This window comes from Callithrix jacchus, chromosome 10 (genome assembly GCF_049354715.1).
Source record: "Callithrix jacchus isolate 240 chromosome 10, calJac240_pri, whole genome shotgun sequence".
In the NCBI taxonomy this organism is placed as follows: Eukaryota; Metazoa; Chordata; class Mammalia; order Primates; family Cebidae; genus Callithrix; species Callithrix jacchus.
This window is the reverse complement of record NC_133511.1, coordinates 57,178,071-57,192,838: the sequence shown is the minus strand read 5'-3', so window position 1 is coordinate 57,192,838 and position 14,768 is coordinate 57,178,071. Positions and strand designations below refer to the sequence as shown.

At 39.2% G+C, this 14,768-nt stretch overlaps 1 protein-coding gene across 1 annotated transcript in view; it reads left to right on the top strand.

The window, feature by feature from the left end:
* The window catches only part of ANKRD42 (ankyrin repeat domain 42), a gene marked incomplete at its 5' end in the record, with an annotated part of 83,520 nt that overhangs the window by 4,830 nt on the left and 63,922 nt on the right, over positions 1-14,768 (top strand). Inside the window, one exon of the mRNA XM_035264380.3 lies at positions 308-471. Coding sequence (XP_035120271.3) covers positions 308-471 — 164 coding nt within the window. The remainder of the gene's footprint in view (positions 1-307; positions 472-14,768) is intronic.

Genomic DNA, 14,768 nt, shown 5'->3' with positions numbered 1-14,768 from the left:
TGTATTTGTCTCTCCAGATTTGGGGGTGGCGGTTTGCCTTGAGACCCCAGTTCTCTGATGGGTCCAAGAAAAGTTGTTCATTTTTGGTTAATTCCTTTTTCTCTATAGAATAAGATTATCAGCCTTCTTGCTTTTTACATGTCAGTGTTGGAACAAGAAGTCTGTTTAAGATATTAATGACAAACATCTTTGTAGTAAATTATTTGAAAATCTAAAGTGATTTTGTGCTTTCTATTGGACCATTATCTTAGTTTTCTTTTCTTTCACGGTTTTATAGTACATTGTAAGTAGTTTGACTTTTCAATAGGTTCCAGGAAGAAGGTATATTTTGGCAGCATACATGATGCAGTAAGAGCTGGAGATATAAAGCAGCTTTCAGAAATAGTGGAACGTGGAGCCAGCATTAATGAAGTTGATGTTCTCCATAAGTTTACCCCTTTACATTGGGCAGCACATTCTGGAAGTTTGGAGGTAAGAAACTGTACATACCACTAAACTGAGATACGTTTACAGCTGTAGCAGTTTTGTAAATTTAGCAAGCAAGGCTGAGACCTCACGCTAGGTACTGCATATATTTTCTTTTCAGTCATAGTCAGTTTAATATTTGGGTATTCCACTTTACTAGGGCTTTATGACAAATTATCCCAAAATTTAGCATCATAAAATAATGATTTATTTATACTCGTAACAAACCAAGGAGTTGGATGCCAGAGACAGCTTGTCTCTGCTCCATGATATCTGGGGCTTCAGCTGGAATATTAAAAAGCTGGGGCTAGATTCTTCTGAAGACTTGTTCACTCAAGATGTCTCTGGTGGTTGATGCTGGTTATAGACTAGGCACTGTAAACTTTGTCCCTGTGGGCCTAGTTTGTACTTCGTCACAATATGGTGACTTGGTTCCAAAGGCAAGCATACAGGATAACTTGGAGTGGATAATATAATGAATACGTATTCTAACAGTTTTGCTTTAGTAGCGTCAGATTTTTAGAAAAGAAATGATATGTTGCAGGTACATTTAAAGTCCCTAGTACCCCTCTCAGGTGCCATTCCTCTGCTTCCAACTCCAAAGATAACGATTACCCTGATTTTGGTGTTTATTATTCCCATCTATGTTTAATGCTGTTATTACATATGATTATATAATTGTTTTGAATCCTATTATACGTTATATAAATGACCTCACATTATGTATGTTATTCTTTATCTTGCTTTTTCTGTTCAACAATATGTTTTTGAGTTTTATCCACGTGGTTACATATATGTATGGTAGTTCATTTCTTTGAGCCATGTTGTTTATTCTATTCTTATTCTGGTATCAGAGTTTATCTGTTTTTTTATTGTTGGATATATATTTGGTTTCAATTTTTAGCTAGTACCAACTGCTTAGTGAGTATTTTAATGCAAATCTGATCCTTGGGCTCTGTCCAAGGATAACTAGCACTTTTCTCATGACTCAAGGTTATGTGTATGGGGGACTTATTTTAACTACTACATTTCCCCAGCCTATAAGCTGCAATAGGTCTGTTCATAGTGCAGTGTCTTTTTACCCCTACCACACACAAACATGACTTCCTTCTATGAATATGGCAGTCTTATGTGATATCTTCTTAATCTGTACTTCTCTGCTTCTTGTAACCAAATCTAGTTCAGAGAATGTCCTTCTACCAGTTTATGTGCTTCACTTAAGTGTAATTATAAACAAAGGATTTCTGCTTTGGCCTTTCAGTGGAGCCTGATGATTCTTTGTGAGCTGGTATTCCCTGAGTAAGTGGTTCTCTCTGCTGTTTCCTCCCACATTCTTGTTTGATCTGCACTTTGGCAAGTTTTTAAATCTGTTTGTAGTTTGAGTGATAGATGTCTCATAGTTTTATCAAGGTTGGAGTTTTCTGTTTTTTTTTTTTTTTTTTACTGCTCTTTGCTTTCGGGTGATTTTGAAGAGAAGGGGGAAGTACTGATTTTACTCTGCCATATTCTAACAGACGTCAGGACATACCATTTATTTCATCTCATTTCTTATGACCTTTCAGCTTCTCTTATTACTCTCACTTAGTCTACTTTGGTTAAGTGAGTCTACTACTACTCCTCACTCCTCCTACCCTGTAAATGTAGTATTGTTTACATTTCTCTCCTACTTTATACTTTCTCCAGTCAGTCTTTTAGACTTCTTTGGCTTTATCACTTCTACATAATTCATTAATTTGCTTTCTCTCCTGACTTTTGGATTATGTAATAGGTGCTTGATCCTAGCTCATGCATATCTGAGTGGCATCTGAAATTCAATTAGTCTAACACTAAAACTGTTATACTTTTCCCTTTCTTAGTTTTCCAGTGCAATAGCCTTTGAATCATCATTGAGTTGTTTTAATATTTCATAGAAGCCAAACACATTATCAGCATTTGTCTAGTTGAAGAAACAGTTCATGATACACATTGATGCAGTGAGAACTGGTCACTAGGTTACTTGATTCAGGTCTGTCTTTGTCTCCTGAATTTGTCCTCTTCATTCTCATACCCATGTCCTTAAATCTAATCAATTTCATTCTTTTTTATGTGGTCCACCTATAAAACTAAAATCTGATATTGCTTAAGACCTTGCTTAAAACGTAACTCTCTGTCCTCTATAGGATAAAGTTCAAGCCATTTAACACGGTAGATTTATCTCTCTAACTTCATCTCCCATTATAATTGTTTTATGCTATAGTACTGGTGACTATCATTTTCCAAATTAGTCTACTGTTCCATATCATTATAGGCTTTGCACATGCTGTTTCTTTTTTTTATATATATACTTTAAGTTCTGGGATGCATGTGCAGAATGTGCAGGTTTGTTACATAGGTATACATGTGCCATGGTGGTTTGCTGCACCCATCAACCCATCTTCTAGGTTTTAAGCCCCGCAGGCATTAGGTATTTGTCCTAATGCTCTCCCTACCCCAGCCCCCCACCCCCCAACAGACCCTGCTGTGTGATGTTCCCCTCCCTGTGTCCATGTGTTCTCGTTGTTCAACTCCCACTTATGAGTGAGAACATGTGGTGTTTGGTTTTCTGTTCTTGTGTTAGTTTGCTGAGAATGATGGTTTCCAGCTTTATCCATGTTCCTGCAAAGGACATGAACTCATTCTTTTTTATGGTTGCATAGCATTCTATGGTGTATATGTGCCACATTTTCTTGATGAGCATTTGGGTTGGTTTTAAGTCTTTGCTATTGTGAATAGTGCTGCAGTAAACATGCGTGTGCATGTCTTTATGATAGAATGATTATAATCCTTTGGGTATATACCTAGTAATGGGATTGCTGGGTCAAATGGTATTTCTGTTTCTAGGTCCTTGAGGAGTCACCACACTGTCTTCCAAAGTGGTTGAACTAATTTACACTCCCACCAATAGTGTAAAAGCATTCCTATTTCTCCACATCCTCTCCAGCACCTGTTGTTTCCTGACTTTAATGAACACCATTATAACTGGCGTGAGATGGTATCTCATTATAGTTTTGATTTGCATTTCTCTAATTACCAGTAATGAGCTTTTTTTTAATATGTTTGTTGGCCGCATAAATGTCTTCTTTTGATAAATGTCTCTTCATATCCTTCGCCCACTTTTTGATGGGGTGGTTTGTTTTTTTTCTTGTAAATTTGTTTAGGTTCTTTGTAAATTCTGGATATTAGACCTTTGTCAGATGGATAGATAGGAAAAATTTTCTCCCATTCTGTAGGTTGCCTGTTCACTCTGATGATAGCTTCTTTTGCTGAGCAGAGCTCTTTAGTTTACTTAGATTCCATTTGTCAATTTTGGCTTTTGTTGCATTGCTTTTGGTGTTTTAGTTGTGAAGTTTTTGCCTATGCCTATGTCCTGAATAGTATTGCCTAGGTTTTCTTCTAGGGTTTTTATGGTTTTAGGTGTTATGTTTAAGACTTTAATCCATCTTGAGTTAATTTTTGTATAAGTTATGAGGTAGGGTTCCAGTTTCAATTTTCTGCATATGGCTAGCCCGTTTTCCCAGCACCATTAATTGGGGAATCCTTCCTCCATTGCTTGTTTTTGTCAGGTTTATCGAATATCAGATGGTTGTAGATGTGTGTTGTTATTTCTGAGGACTCTGTTCTGTTCCATTGGTCTATGTTCTTTTTGTTGTTTTTGCTTAGGATTGTGTTGGCTATATGGGTTCTTTTTGGTTCCATATGAAATTTAAAGTAGTTTTTTCTAATTTTGTGAAGAAAGTCAATGGTATCTTGATGGGAATAGCATGGAATCTATAAATTACTTTAGGCAGTAGGCACCTGCTGTTTCATTTGTCTGTTCACCTCTCCCCGCTGGTTATCTGGTCAAAATCCAGGTCAGTCAGCACGTGCTCGGTAAAGCTTTCTGTTTTCCCTGTCAGTATCTCCCAATTAGTTACTGACTCCTTAGTACTTCCCTTGAATCTTTTAAATTTTAATAAGGGTATAATTTTTAATTTTATTTGCTATTAAATTTTGAGCTCTTTGAAAATACCATTTGGGTCTTACTCATCTTTTTTTTCCACACTACTTAGCATAGTGTCTGGCATATTGGGGTCACATTGTAGGTTCACAATAAATGTTAATCATGTTGCTGAATTTCTTGAGTTAAATTTATGTTTATGGGGAGACGGATCCAAGATGGCTGAATAGGAGCAGCTCAGAATTGCAGCTCCCAGCAAAAGTGCAGAGGGACTGCAGGGAAGTTCGCACAGCAGCTGGGTGGAGCCCACAGCAGCTCAGCAAAGCTTCTGCAGGCAAACTGTGACTAGGCTGCCTCCTTGCTGTGCAGGGCAGCCCTGAAAAAAAGCAGCAGCATGACAGAAACTTATAAATAAAGCCCTAACTCCCCGGGACAGAGCACCTGGGGGGGAAAAAAAGGGCGTTAGTGAGTTCTGCTGCAGCAGACAGAGCACCTGGGGGAAAAAAAAAGGGCGTTAGTGAGTTCTGCTGCAGCAGACTTAAACGTACCTGCCCAGCCGCTCTGAATGAACAGTGGAGCTCACAGCTCAGCACTTGAGCTCCTATAAAGGCCAGACTGTCTCCTCAAGCAGCTCCCTGACCCCCATATATCTAAAGAGTCACCTCATAAAGGAGAACTCAGACTGACGTCTGGCAGGTATCTTTCTGGGACAAAGATAGCAGAAGAAGAAACTGACAGCAACCCTTACTGTTCTGCAGCTGCTGCAGGCAATCCCCAGGCAAGCAGGGCCTGGAGTGGACCTCAGCAGCCCTACAGCAGAGGGGCCAGACTGTTAGAAGGAAAACTAGGAAACAGAGAGAAATAACTTCATTATCAACAAACTGGACATCCACTCAGAGACCCAATCTGAAAGTCAACAACTATGAAGACGAAAGGTGGATAAATCCACAAAGATGGGAAGAAACCAGCATAAAAAGGGTGAAAACACCCAAAACCAGAACACCTCTCCTCCTCCAAGGGATCACAACTCACCAGCAAGAAAACAAGGCTGGATGGAGAATGAGTGTGATGAATTGACAGAAACAGGCTTCAGAGATGGTTAATAAGAAACTTCTCTGAGCTAAAAGAACATGTTCTAACCCAATGCAAAGAAACTAAGAACCTAGAAAAAAGGTTTGACGAAAAGCTAATGAGAATAAACAGCTTAGGGAGGAGTATAAGTGAACTGATGGAACTAAAAAACACAACACTAGAACTTCATGAATCATACACAACTTTGAACAGCTGTATTGACCGAGCAGAAGAAGGGATATCAGAGGTCGAAGATCAACTCAACAAAATAAAACAAGAAGGCAAGACTAGATAAGAAAGGGTAAAAAGGAATGAAGAAAGTCTCCAAGAAATATGGGACTATGTGAAAAGACCTAATCTATGTATACCTGACAGGTATACCTGATAGGTACACCTGAATGTGATGGAGACAATGAATCCAAGCTGGAAAATACTCTTCAGGATATTATCCAGGAAAATTTCCCCAACCTAGCAAGGCAGGCCAATATTCAAGTCCAGGAAATACAGAGAACACCACGAAGATATTCTTCAAGAAGAGCAACCCCAAGGCACATAGTTTTCAGATTCACCAGGGTTGAAATGAAGGAGAAAATGCTGAGGGCAGCCAGAGAGAAAGGTCGGGTTACCCACAAAGGGAAGCCCATCAGACTCACAGCAGATCTCTTGGCAGAAACACTACAAGCCAGAATAGAGTGGGAGCCAATATTCAACATCCTTAAAGAAAAGAACTTTCAACCCAGAATTTCATTTCCAGCCAAACTAAGCTTCATAAGCAAAGGAGAAATAAAATCCTTTATGAACAAACAATTACTCAGATATTTCATCACCACTAGGCCTGCTTTACAAGAGCTCCTGAAAGAAGCACGAAACAAAGGAACAGCCATACCAGCCACTCCAAAAACATACCAAAGGGTAACGAGCATTGACACAATGAAGAAACTGCATGAAATAATGGACAAAACAGCCAGCAAGCATCAAAATGGCAGGACCAAATTCACACATAACAATATTAACCCTAAATGTAAATGGGCTAAATGCCCGAATCAAAAGACACAGACTGGCAAATTGGATAAAAAGCCAAAACCCATCAGTGTGCTGTATCCAGGAAACCCATCTCACATGCAAGGACACACAAAGGCTCAAAATAAAGGGATGGAGGAAGATTTACCAAGTAAATGGAGAGCAAAAGAAAAAGCAGGAGTTGCAATTCTTGTCTCTGATAAAATAGACTTTAAACGAACAAAGATCAAAAGAGACAAAGAAGGACATTACATAATGGTAAAAGGATCAATGCAACAAGAAGAGCTAAGAATCCTAAATATATATGCACCCAATACAGGAGCACCCAGATACATAAAGCAAGTTCTTAATGACTTACAAAGAGACTTACCCACACAATAATAGTGGGTGACTTTAACACCCCATTATCAATAATAGACAGATCAGCAAGACAGAAAATTAACAAGAATATCCAGGACTTGAACTCAGACCTGGAACAAGCAAACATAATAGACATTTACAGAACTTTCCACCCCAAATTCACAGAATATACATTCTTCTCAGCACCACATTGCACCTACTGTAAAATTGACCATATAATTGGAAGTAAATCACTCCTCAGCTAATGCAAAAGAATTGAAATCATAGCAAACAGTCTCTCAGACCACAGTGCAATCAAGTTAGAACTCAGAATTCAGAAACTAACTCAGAATGGCACAGCTTCATGGAAACTGAACAACTGGCTCTTGAATGTTGACTGGATAAGAAATGGAATGAAGGCAGAAATAAAGATGTTCTTAGAAACCAACGAGAAAAAGAGGCAATGTACCAGAATCTCTGGGACACATTTAAAGCAGTGTCTAGAGGAAAATATACAGCAATAAATGCCTACATGAGAAGAAGGAAAGATCTAAAATCAACACCTTATTGTCAAAATTGAAAGAGCTAGAGTAGCAAGATCAAAGAAACTCAAAACCTAGCAGAAGACAAGAAATAACTAAGATCAGAGCAGAACTGAAGAAGATAGAGACACAAAAAACCCTTCAAAAAACGAATAAATCCAGGAGCTGGTTTTTTGAAAAGATCAACAAAATAGCCCACTAGCCAGATTAATTAAAAAGAAATGAGAGAATAGTCAAGTAGATGCAATAAAAAATGATAAAGGGGATATCACCACAGATTCCACAGAAATACAAACCATCATCAGAGATTATTACAGACAACTCTATGCACATAAACTAGTAAACCTGGAAGAAATGGATAAATTCCTGGACACTTGCGGTCTCCAGAGCCTAAACCAGTTCAATTCGAAACCCTGAAGAGACCAATAACAAGGGCAGAAGTTAAGGCAGCAATTAAGGGCCTACCACCCCCAAAAAAACCCATGGCCAAATGGGTTCACAGCCAAATTCTACCAGACATAAAAAAAGGAGCTGGTACCATTCCTTCTGAAACTATTCCCAACAATCCCAAAAGAGGGAATCCTTCCCAAATCATTTTAGGAGACCAACATCACCCTGATACCAAAACCCAGCAGAGACTCAGCAAGAAAAGAAAACTTCAGGCCAATATCCATGATGAACATAGATGCAAAAATCTTCAATAAAATACTGGTAAACGGACTGCAACAGGACATCAAAAAGCTTGTCCACCATGATCAAGTAGGCTTCATCATGGGGATGCAAGGCTGGTTCAACATACACAAGTCTATAAACGTAATTCACCACATCAACAGAACCAATAACAACCACATGATTATCTCGATTGATGCAGAGAAGGCCTTTGACAAAATTCAACAGCGCTTTATGCTAAAAACCCTCAATAAACTAGATATTGATGGAATGTATCTCAAAATAATAAAAGCTATTTATGACAAACCAACAGCTAATATACTGAAGGAGCAAAAACTGGAAGCATTCCTTTTGAAATCTGGCCCTAGACAAGGATGCCCTCTCTCACCACTCATATTCAATATAGTACTGGAAGTTCTAGCCAGAGTAATCAGGCAAGAAAAATAAATAAAGAGTATTCAAGTAGGAAAGGAGGAAGTCAAATTGTCTCTATTTGCAGATGACATGATTACATATTTAGAAGACCCCATCATCTCAGCCCAAAGTCTCCTGAAAGTGATAAGCAACTTCAGCAAAGTCTCAGGTCACAAAATCGATGTGCAAAAATCACAAGCATTCCTATACACCAATAACAGACTTAAAGAGAGCTAAATCAAGAACAAACTGCCATTCACAATTGCTACAAAGAGAATAAAATACCTAGGAATACAACTAACAAGGAACATAAAGGACCTCTTCAAGGAGAACTACAAACCACTGCTCAACGAAATAAGAGAGGACACAAACAGATGGAGAAACATTCCATGCTCATGGTTAGGAAGAATCAATATTGTGAAAATGACCATACTGCCCAAAGTAACTTACAGATTCAATGCTATTGCCATCAAGCTATCAATGACCTTCTTCACAGAACTGGACAAAAACCACCTTAAACTTTATATGAAATGAAAAGAGAGCCCGCATAGCCAAGTCAATTCTAAGCACAAAGAACAAAGTAGGAGGCATCACACTACCAGACTTCAAACTATACTACAAGGCTACAGTAATCAAAACAGCATGGTACTTGTTCCAAAACAGAGATATAGACCAATGGAACAGAACAGAGGCCTTGGAGGCAACACCACACATCTATAACCATCTGATCTTTGACAAACCTGACAAAAACAAGCAATGGGGAAAGGATTCCCTGTTTAATAAATGGTGTTGGGAAAACTGGCTAGCCATGTGCAGAAAGCAGAAACTGGACCCCCTTCCTGACACCTTACACTAAAATTAACTCCAGATGGATTAAAGAGTTAAACATAAGACCTAACACCATAAAAACCCTAGAAGAAAATCAAGGCAAAACCATTCAGGACATAGGCATAGGCAAGTACTTCATGACCAAAACACCAAAAGCATTGGCAACAAAAGCCAAAATAGACAAAGCAGACCTAATCAAACTCCACAGCTTTTGCACAGCAAAAGAAACAGTCATTAGAGTGAATTGGCAACCAACAGAATGGGAAAAAATTTTTGCAATCTACCTATCTGACAAAGGGCTGATTACCCAGAATCTACAAAGAACTAAAACAGATTTACAAGAAAAAACCAAACAAGCCCATTCAAAAGTGGGCGAAGGATACGAACAGATACTTTACAAAAGAAGATATACATGAGGCCAACAAACATATGAAAAAATGCCCATCATCACTGGTCGTTAGAGAAATGCAAGTCAAAACTACATTGAGATACCATCTCACGCCAGTTAGAATGGTGATCATTAAAAAATCTGGAGACAACAGATGCTGGAAAGGATGTGGAGAAATAGGAACACTTTTACACTGTTGGTGGGAATGTAAATTAGTTCAACCATTGTGGAAGACAGTGTGGCGATTCCTCAAGGACCTAGAAATAGAAATTCCATTTAACCCAGCAATCCCAATACTGGGTATGTATCCACAGGATTATACATCATTCTATAAGGACACATGCACATGAATGTTCATTGCAGCACTGTTTACAATAGCGCAGACCTGGAACCAACCCAAATTCCCATTGATGATAGACTGAACAGGGAAAATATGGCACATAGACACCATGGAATACTATGGAGCCATAAAAAACGATGAGTTCGTTTTCTTTGTAGGGACATGGATGAACCTGGAAACCATCATTCTCAGCAAACTGACACAAGAACAGAAAATCAAACACCGCATGTTCTCACTCATAGGTGGGTGTTGAACAATGAGAACACATGGACATAGGGAGGGGAGCATCACACTGGGGTCCGTCAGGGGGAAATAGGGGAGGGACAGCAGGGGGCGGGAAGTTGGGGAGAGATAGCATGGGGAGAAATGCCAGATATAGGTGATGGGGAGGAAGGTAGCAAATCACATTGCCATGTGTGTACCTATACAACAATCTTGCATGTTCTTCACATGTACCCCAAAACCCAAAATGCAATTAAAAATAAATATTTTTTAAAAACTATGTTTATATTTTTAGTGTCTAGCACAGTATCTAGATCTTCAAGAAATGTTTTTTTTTTCAGACAGGATCTTGCCTGTTGCTAAGCTTGAGTGCAGTGGTGTGATCTCAGTCACTGCAACCTCTGCCTCCCAGGTTCAAGCAATTCTCCCACCTCAGCCTCCCAAATAGCTGGGACTACAGGTGCATGTGCCACCATACCCTGCTAATTTTTTTGTATTTTTGGTAGAGATGGGGTTTCACCATGTTGGCCAGGCTGGTCTCTAACTCCTGACCTCAAGTGATCCACCCACCTTTGCCTCCCAAAGTGCTAGGATTACAGGTGTGAGCCATCATGCCCCAGCCTGTTTGTTGAATTTTAACAACCATAAACAGAAAACAAAAGGATTTAGTGCCCTTCTCTCTATTCCCACTTAAAGAACATCTCTTTAGTCTTTTTTTTTTTTTTTTTTGAGACAGAGTCTTGCTCTGTCGCCTAGGCTGGAATGCAATGGCATGGTCTTGGCTCATGGCAACCTCCGCCTCCTGGGTTCAAAGGATTCTCCTGCCTCAGCCTTACAAGTGTGTGCCACTACACCTGGCTAATTTTTCTATTTTTAGTAGAGATAGGGTTTCACTGTGTTGGCCAGGCTGGTCTTGAACTCCTGACCTTGTGATCTGCCTGCTTCACCCTGTCAAAGTGCTGGGATTACAGACATGAGCCACCACGCCTGGCTCTAAATCTTTACTTGAGCACTGAATTAACACCTTTACAGTTTTTTATACTTTCTGAATTTTCTTAAACTTTCTGGTGTTTATGTATTGGTTGTAAGAAATAATTACTAAATTAACAATTGGTGAAAACTGTGCTTTGTTGGACTTCAGTTTTTCTCAGATGAAATTTGCTATTGAGCCCTTAGTAAACATTGCCTTTCAGATATACTGTTCAACTCCAAATTTCCATCTGGTTTGGTTCTCTTCTCTTTTCTCTTTTCGAGATGGAGTCTGATGCTCTTGCCCAGGCTGGAGTACAGTGGCATGATCTCAGCTCACTGCAACCTCTGCCTCCTGGGTTCAAGCAATTCTCCTGCCTCAGCCTCCTGAGTAGCTGGGACTATAGGCACCCACTACCACGCCTGGCTAATTTTTGTATTTTTAGTAGAGACAGTGTTTCACCATGTTGGCCAGGCTGATCTTGAACTCCTGTACTTATATGATGCACCTGCCACAGCCTCCTAAACTGCTGAGATTAAAGGTATGAACCACTGTGCCTAGCCAGTCAACTGATTTTTAGCAAAGATGCAACTGTAATTCAATGAAGAGCAGATATATTTTCATTAAATGATGTTGGCATAATTAGACATATTTATATTTAAGAAAATGAACCTTTTTTGTTTGTTTGTTTTTGAAAGAGAAACTCACTCTGTTGCCCAGGCTGGAGTGCAATGGTGCAATCTCAGTTCAGTGCAACCTCTGCCTCCTGGGTTTAAACGATTCTCCTGCCTCAGCCTCCCAGAGTAGCTGGGATTACAGGCGGGTACCACCACACCCAGCTCAGTTTTAGATTTTTAGTAGAGTCAGGGTTTCGAATGTTGGCCAGGCTGGTTTTGAACTCCTGACCTTGTGATCTGCCCACATTGGCCTCCCAAAGTGCTAGGATTAGAGGCATGAGCCACTGTGCCTGGCTGAAAATGAACCTTTTATCCTAAGTGAATTAATGCAGCAACAGAAAACCCAAAACCACGGATTCTCACGTAAAAGTAGGACCTAAATATTGCGTACACATGGACAAAGAGATGGGAGCAATAGACACTAGGGATTCCAAAAGTAGATAGGGAAGGAGGCAAGGGTTGGAAAACTACCTGTTGAGTACCCTGGTCACTATTTGGATGATGGGTTCAATAGAAGCCCAAACCTCAGCATTATGCAATATATCCATGAAACGAACACACTTGCACATGTACCCTCTGAATCTAAAAAAAAAAAAAAAAAAAGACAATGAACCTTGAGCTATACTTGGCAGTGTATGCAAAAATTTACTCAAAACAGATTGTAGAGAAATGTAAAACTTATAAAACTTACAGAGAAAACAGAGAAGAAAACCGTGCAAATCATGTACTTAGGAGCTTATAAACAGATTATATAAGGAACTCTGAGAACTCAGCAGTAAGAAAAAAAGTTTTAATGGGCAAAATACTTCAACTGACACTTTCTCAAAGAGTACATATGGATGACAATTAAGCATATGAAAAGATGTTCAACATCCTTAGCCATTAGGCAATTGCAAATTAAAACCACAGTGAGATGTCAGTACATACCTGTAAGAATAGCAGAAAAATAAAAAAACCAAAAATATGACAACACGGGGATATTGAGAAACTGGATATTGCTGTCAGAAATAGAAATAGGTACAGCCATGTCAGAAAATAGTTTGGTAGTTTTTAAAATAAAGTTAAATATATACTTATTTTATGTCCTAGCAATCTCACTTCAACATATTCACCCAAGACAAATGTAAAACCAGTACATGAATGTTGACAGTGGCTTTATTCTCTAGTACCTGAACAATACACATAATAGTCTTTCCATAAATACTGTTGAATAAATGAATGACTTACTGTGATTATTATTAAGATTGAGGTTTTAAAAATATTTTATTGTCATTAGACTCATTGACAGGCAAATGATATTTACTTGATTAGCCTTTTAAATAATATTATTACTTATATGACAGTGTATCCTAATGATATGATCAATTCTTTTTTTTTTTAATTGCATTTTTGGTTTTGGGGTACATGTGCAGAACATGCAAGATAGTTGCATAGGTACAGACATGGCAGGGTGTTTTGCTGCCTTCCTCCCCTTCACCCACATTTGGCATTTCACCTCAGGCTATCCCTCCCAGCTCCCCCACCACTGTCCCTCCCCTATTCCCCCCAATGGACCCCAGTGTGTAGTACTCCCTTCCCTGTGTCCATGTGTTCTCATTTTTCCTCACCCGCCTATGAGTGAGAATATGCAGTATTTCATTTTCTGTTCTTGTGTCAGTTTGCTGAGAATGATGTTCTCCAGATTCATCCATGTCCCTACAAACAACACAAACTCATCGATTTTGATTGCTGCATAATACTCCATGATGTATATGTGCCACATTTTCCCAGTCCAGTCTATCATTGATGGGCATTTGGGTTGGTTCCAGGTCTTTGCTATTGTAAACAGTGCTGCAATGAACATTCGTGTGCAGGTGTCCTTCTAGTAGAATGATTCATAGTCCTTTGGATATATACCCAGTAATGGGATTGCTGGGTTAAATGGAATTTCTATTTCTAGGTCCTTGAGGAATCGCCACACTGTCTTCCACAATGGTTGAACTAATTTACACTCCCACCAACAGTGTAAAAGTGTTCCTATTTCTCCACATCCTCTCCAGCATCTGTTGTCTCCAGATTTTTTAATGATCACCGTTCTAACTGACATGAGATGGTATCTCAATGTGGTTTTGATTTGCATCTCTCTAATGACCAGTGATGATGAGCATTTTTTCATATGTTTGTTGGCCTCATGTATGTCTTCTTTTGTAGAGTGTCTGTTTATATCCTTTGCCCAGTTTTGAATGGGTCCTGTAAATCTGTTTGAGTTATTTGTAAATTCTGGATATCAGCCCTTTGTCAGATGGGTAAACTGCAAAAATTTTTTCCCATTCTTTTGGTTGCCGATTCACTCTAGTGACTGTTTCTTTTGCTGTGCAGAAGCTGTGGAGTTTGATTAGGTCTGCTTTGTCTATTTTGGCTTTTGTTGCCAATGCTTTTGGTGGTTTGTTCATGAAGTCCTTGCCTATTACTATGTCCTGAATGGTTTTGCCTAGATTTCCTTCTAGGGTTTTTATGGTGCCAGGTCTTATGTTTAAGTCTTTAATCCATCTGGAGTTAATTGTAGTGTAAGGTGTCAGGAAGGGGTCCAGTTTCTGCTTTCTGCACATGGCTAGCCAGTTTTCCCAACACCATTTATTAAACAGGGAATCCTTTCCCCATTGCTTGTTTTTGTCTGGTTTATCAAAGATTGTATGGTTGTAGATATGTTGTGTTGCCTCCAATGCCTCTGTTCTGTTCCATTGGTCTATATCTCTGTTTTTGTACCAGTACCATGCTGTTTTGATTACCGTAGCCTTGTAGTATAGTTTGAAGTCCAGTAGTGTGATGCCTCCTGCTGTGTTCTTTTTGCTTAGAATTGACTTGGCTATGCAGGCTCTCTTTTGGTTC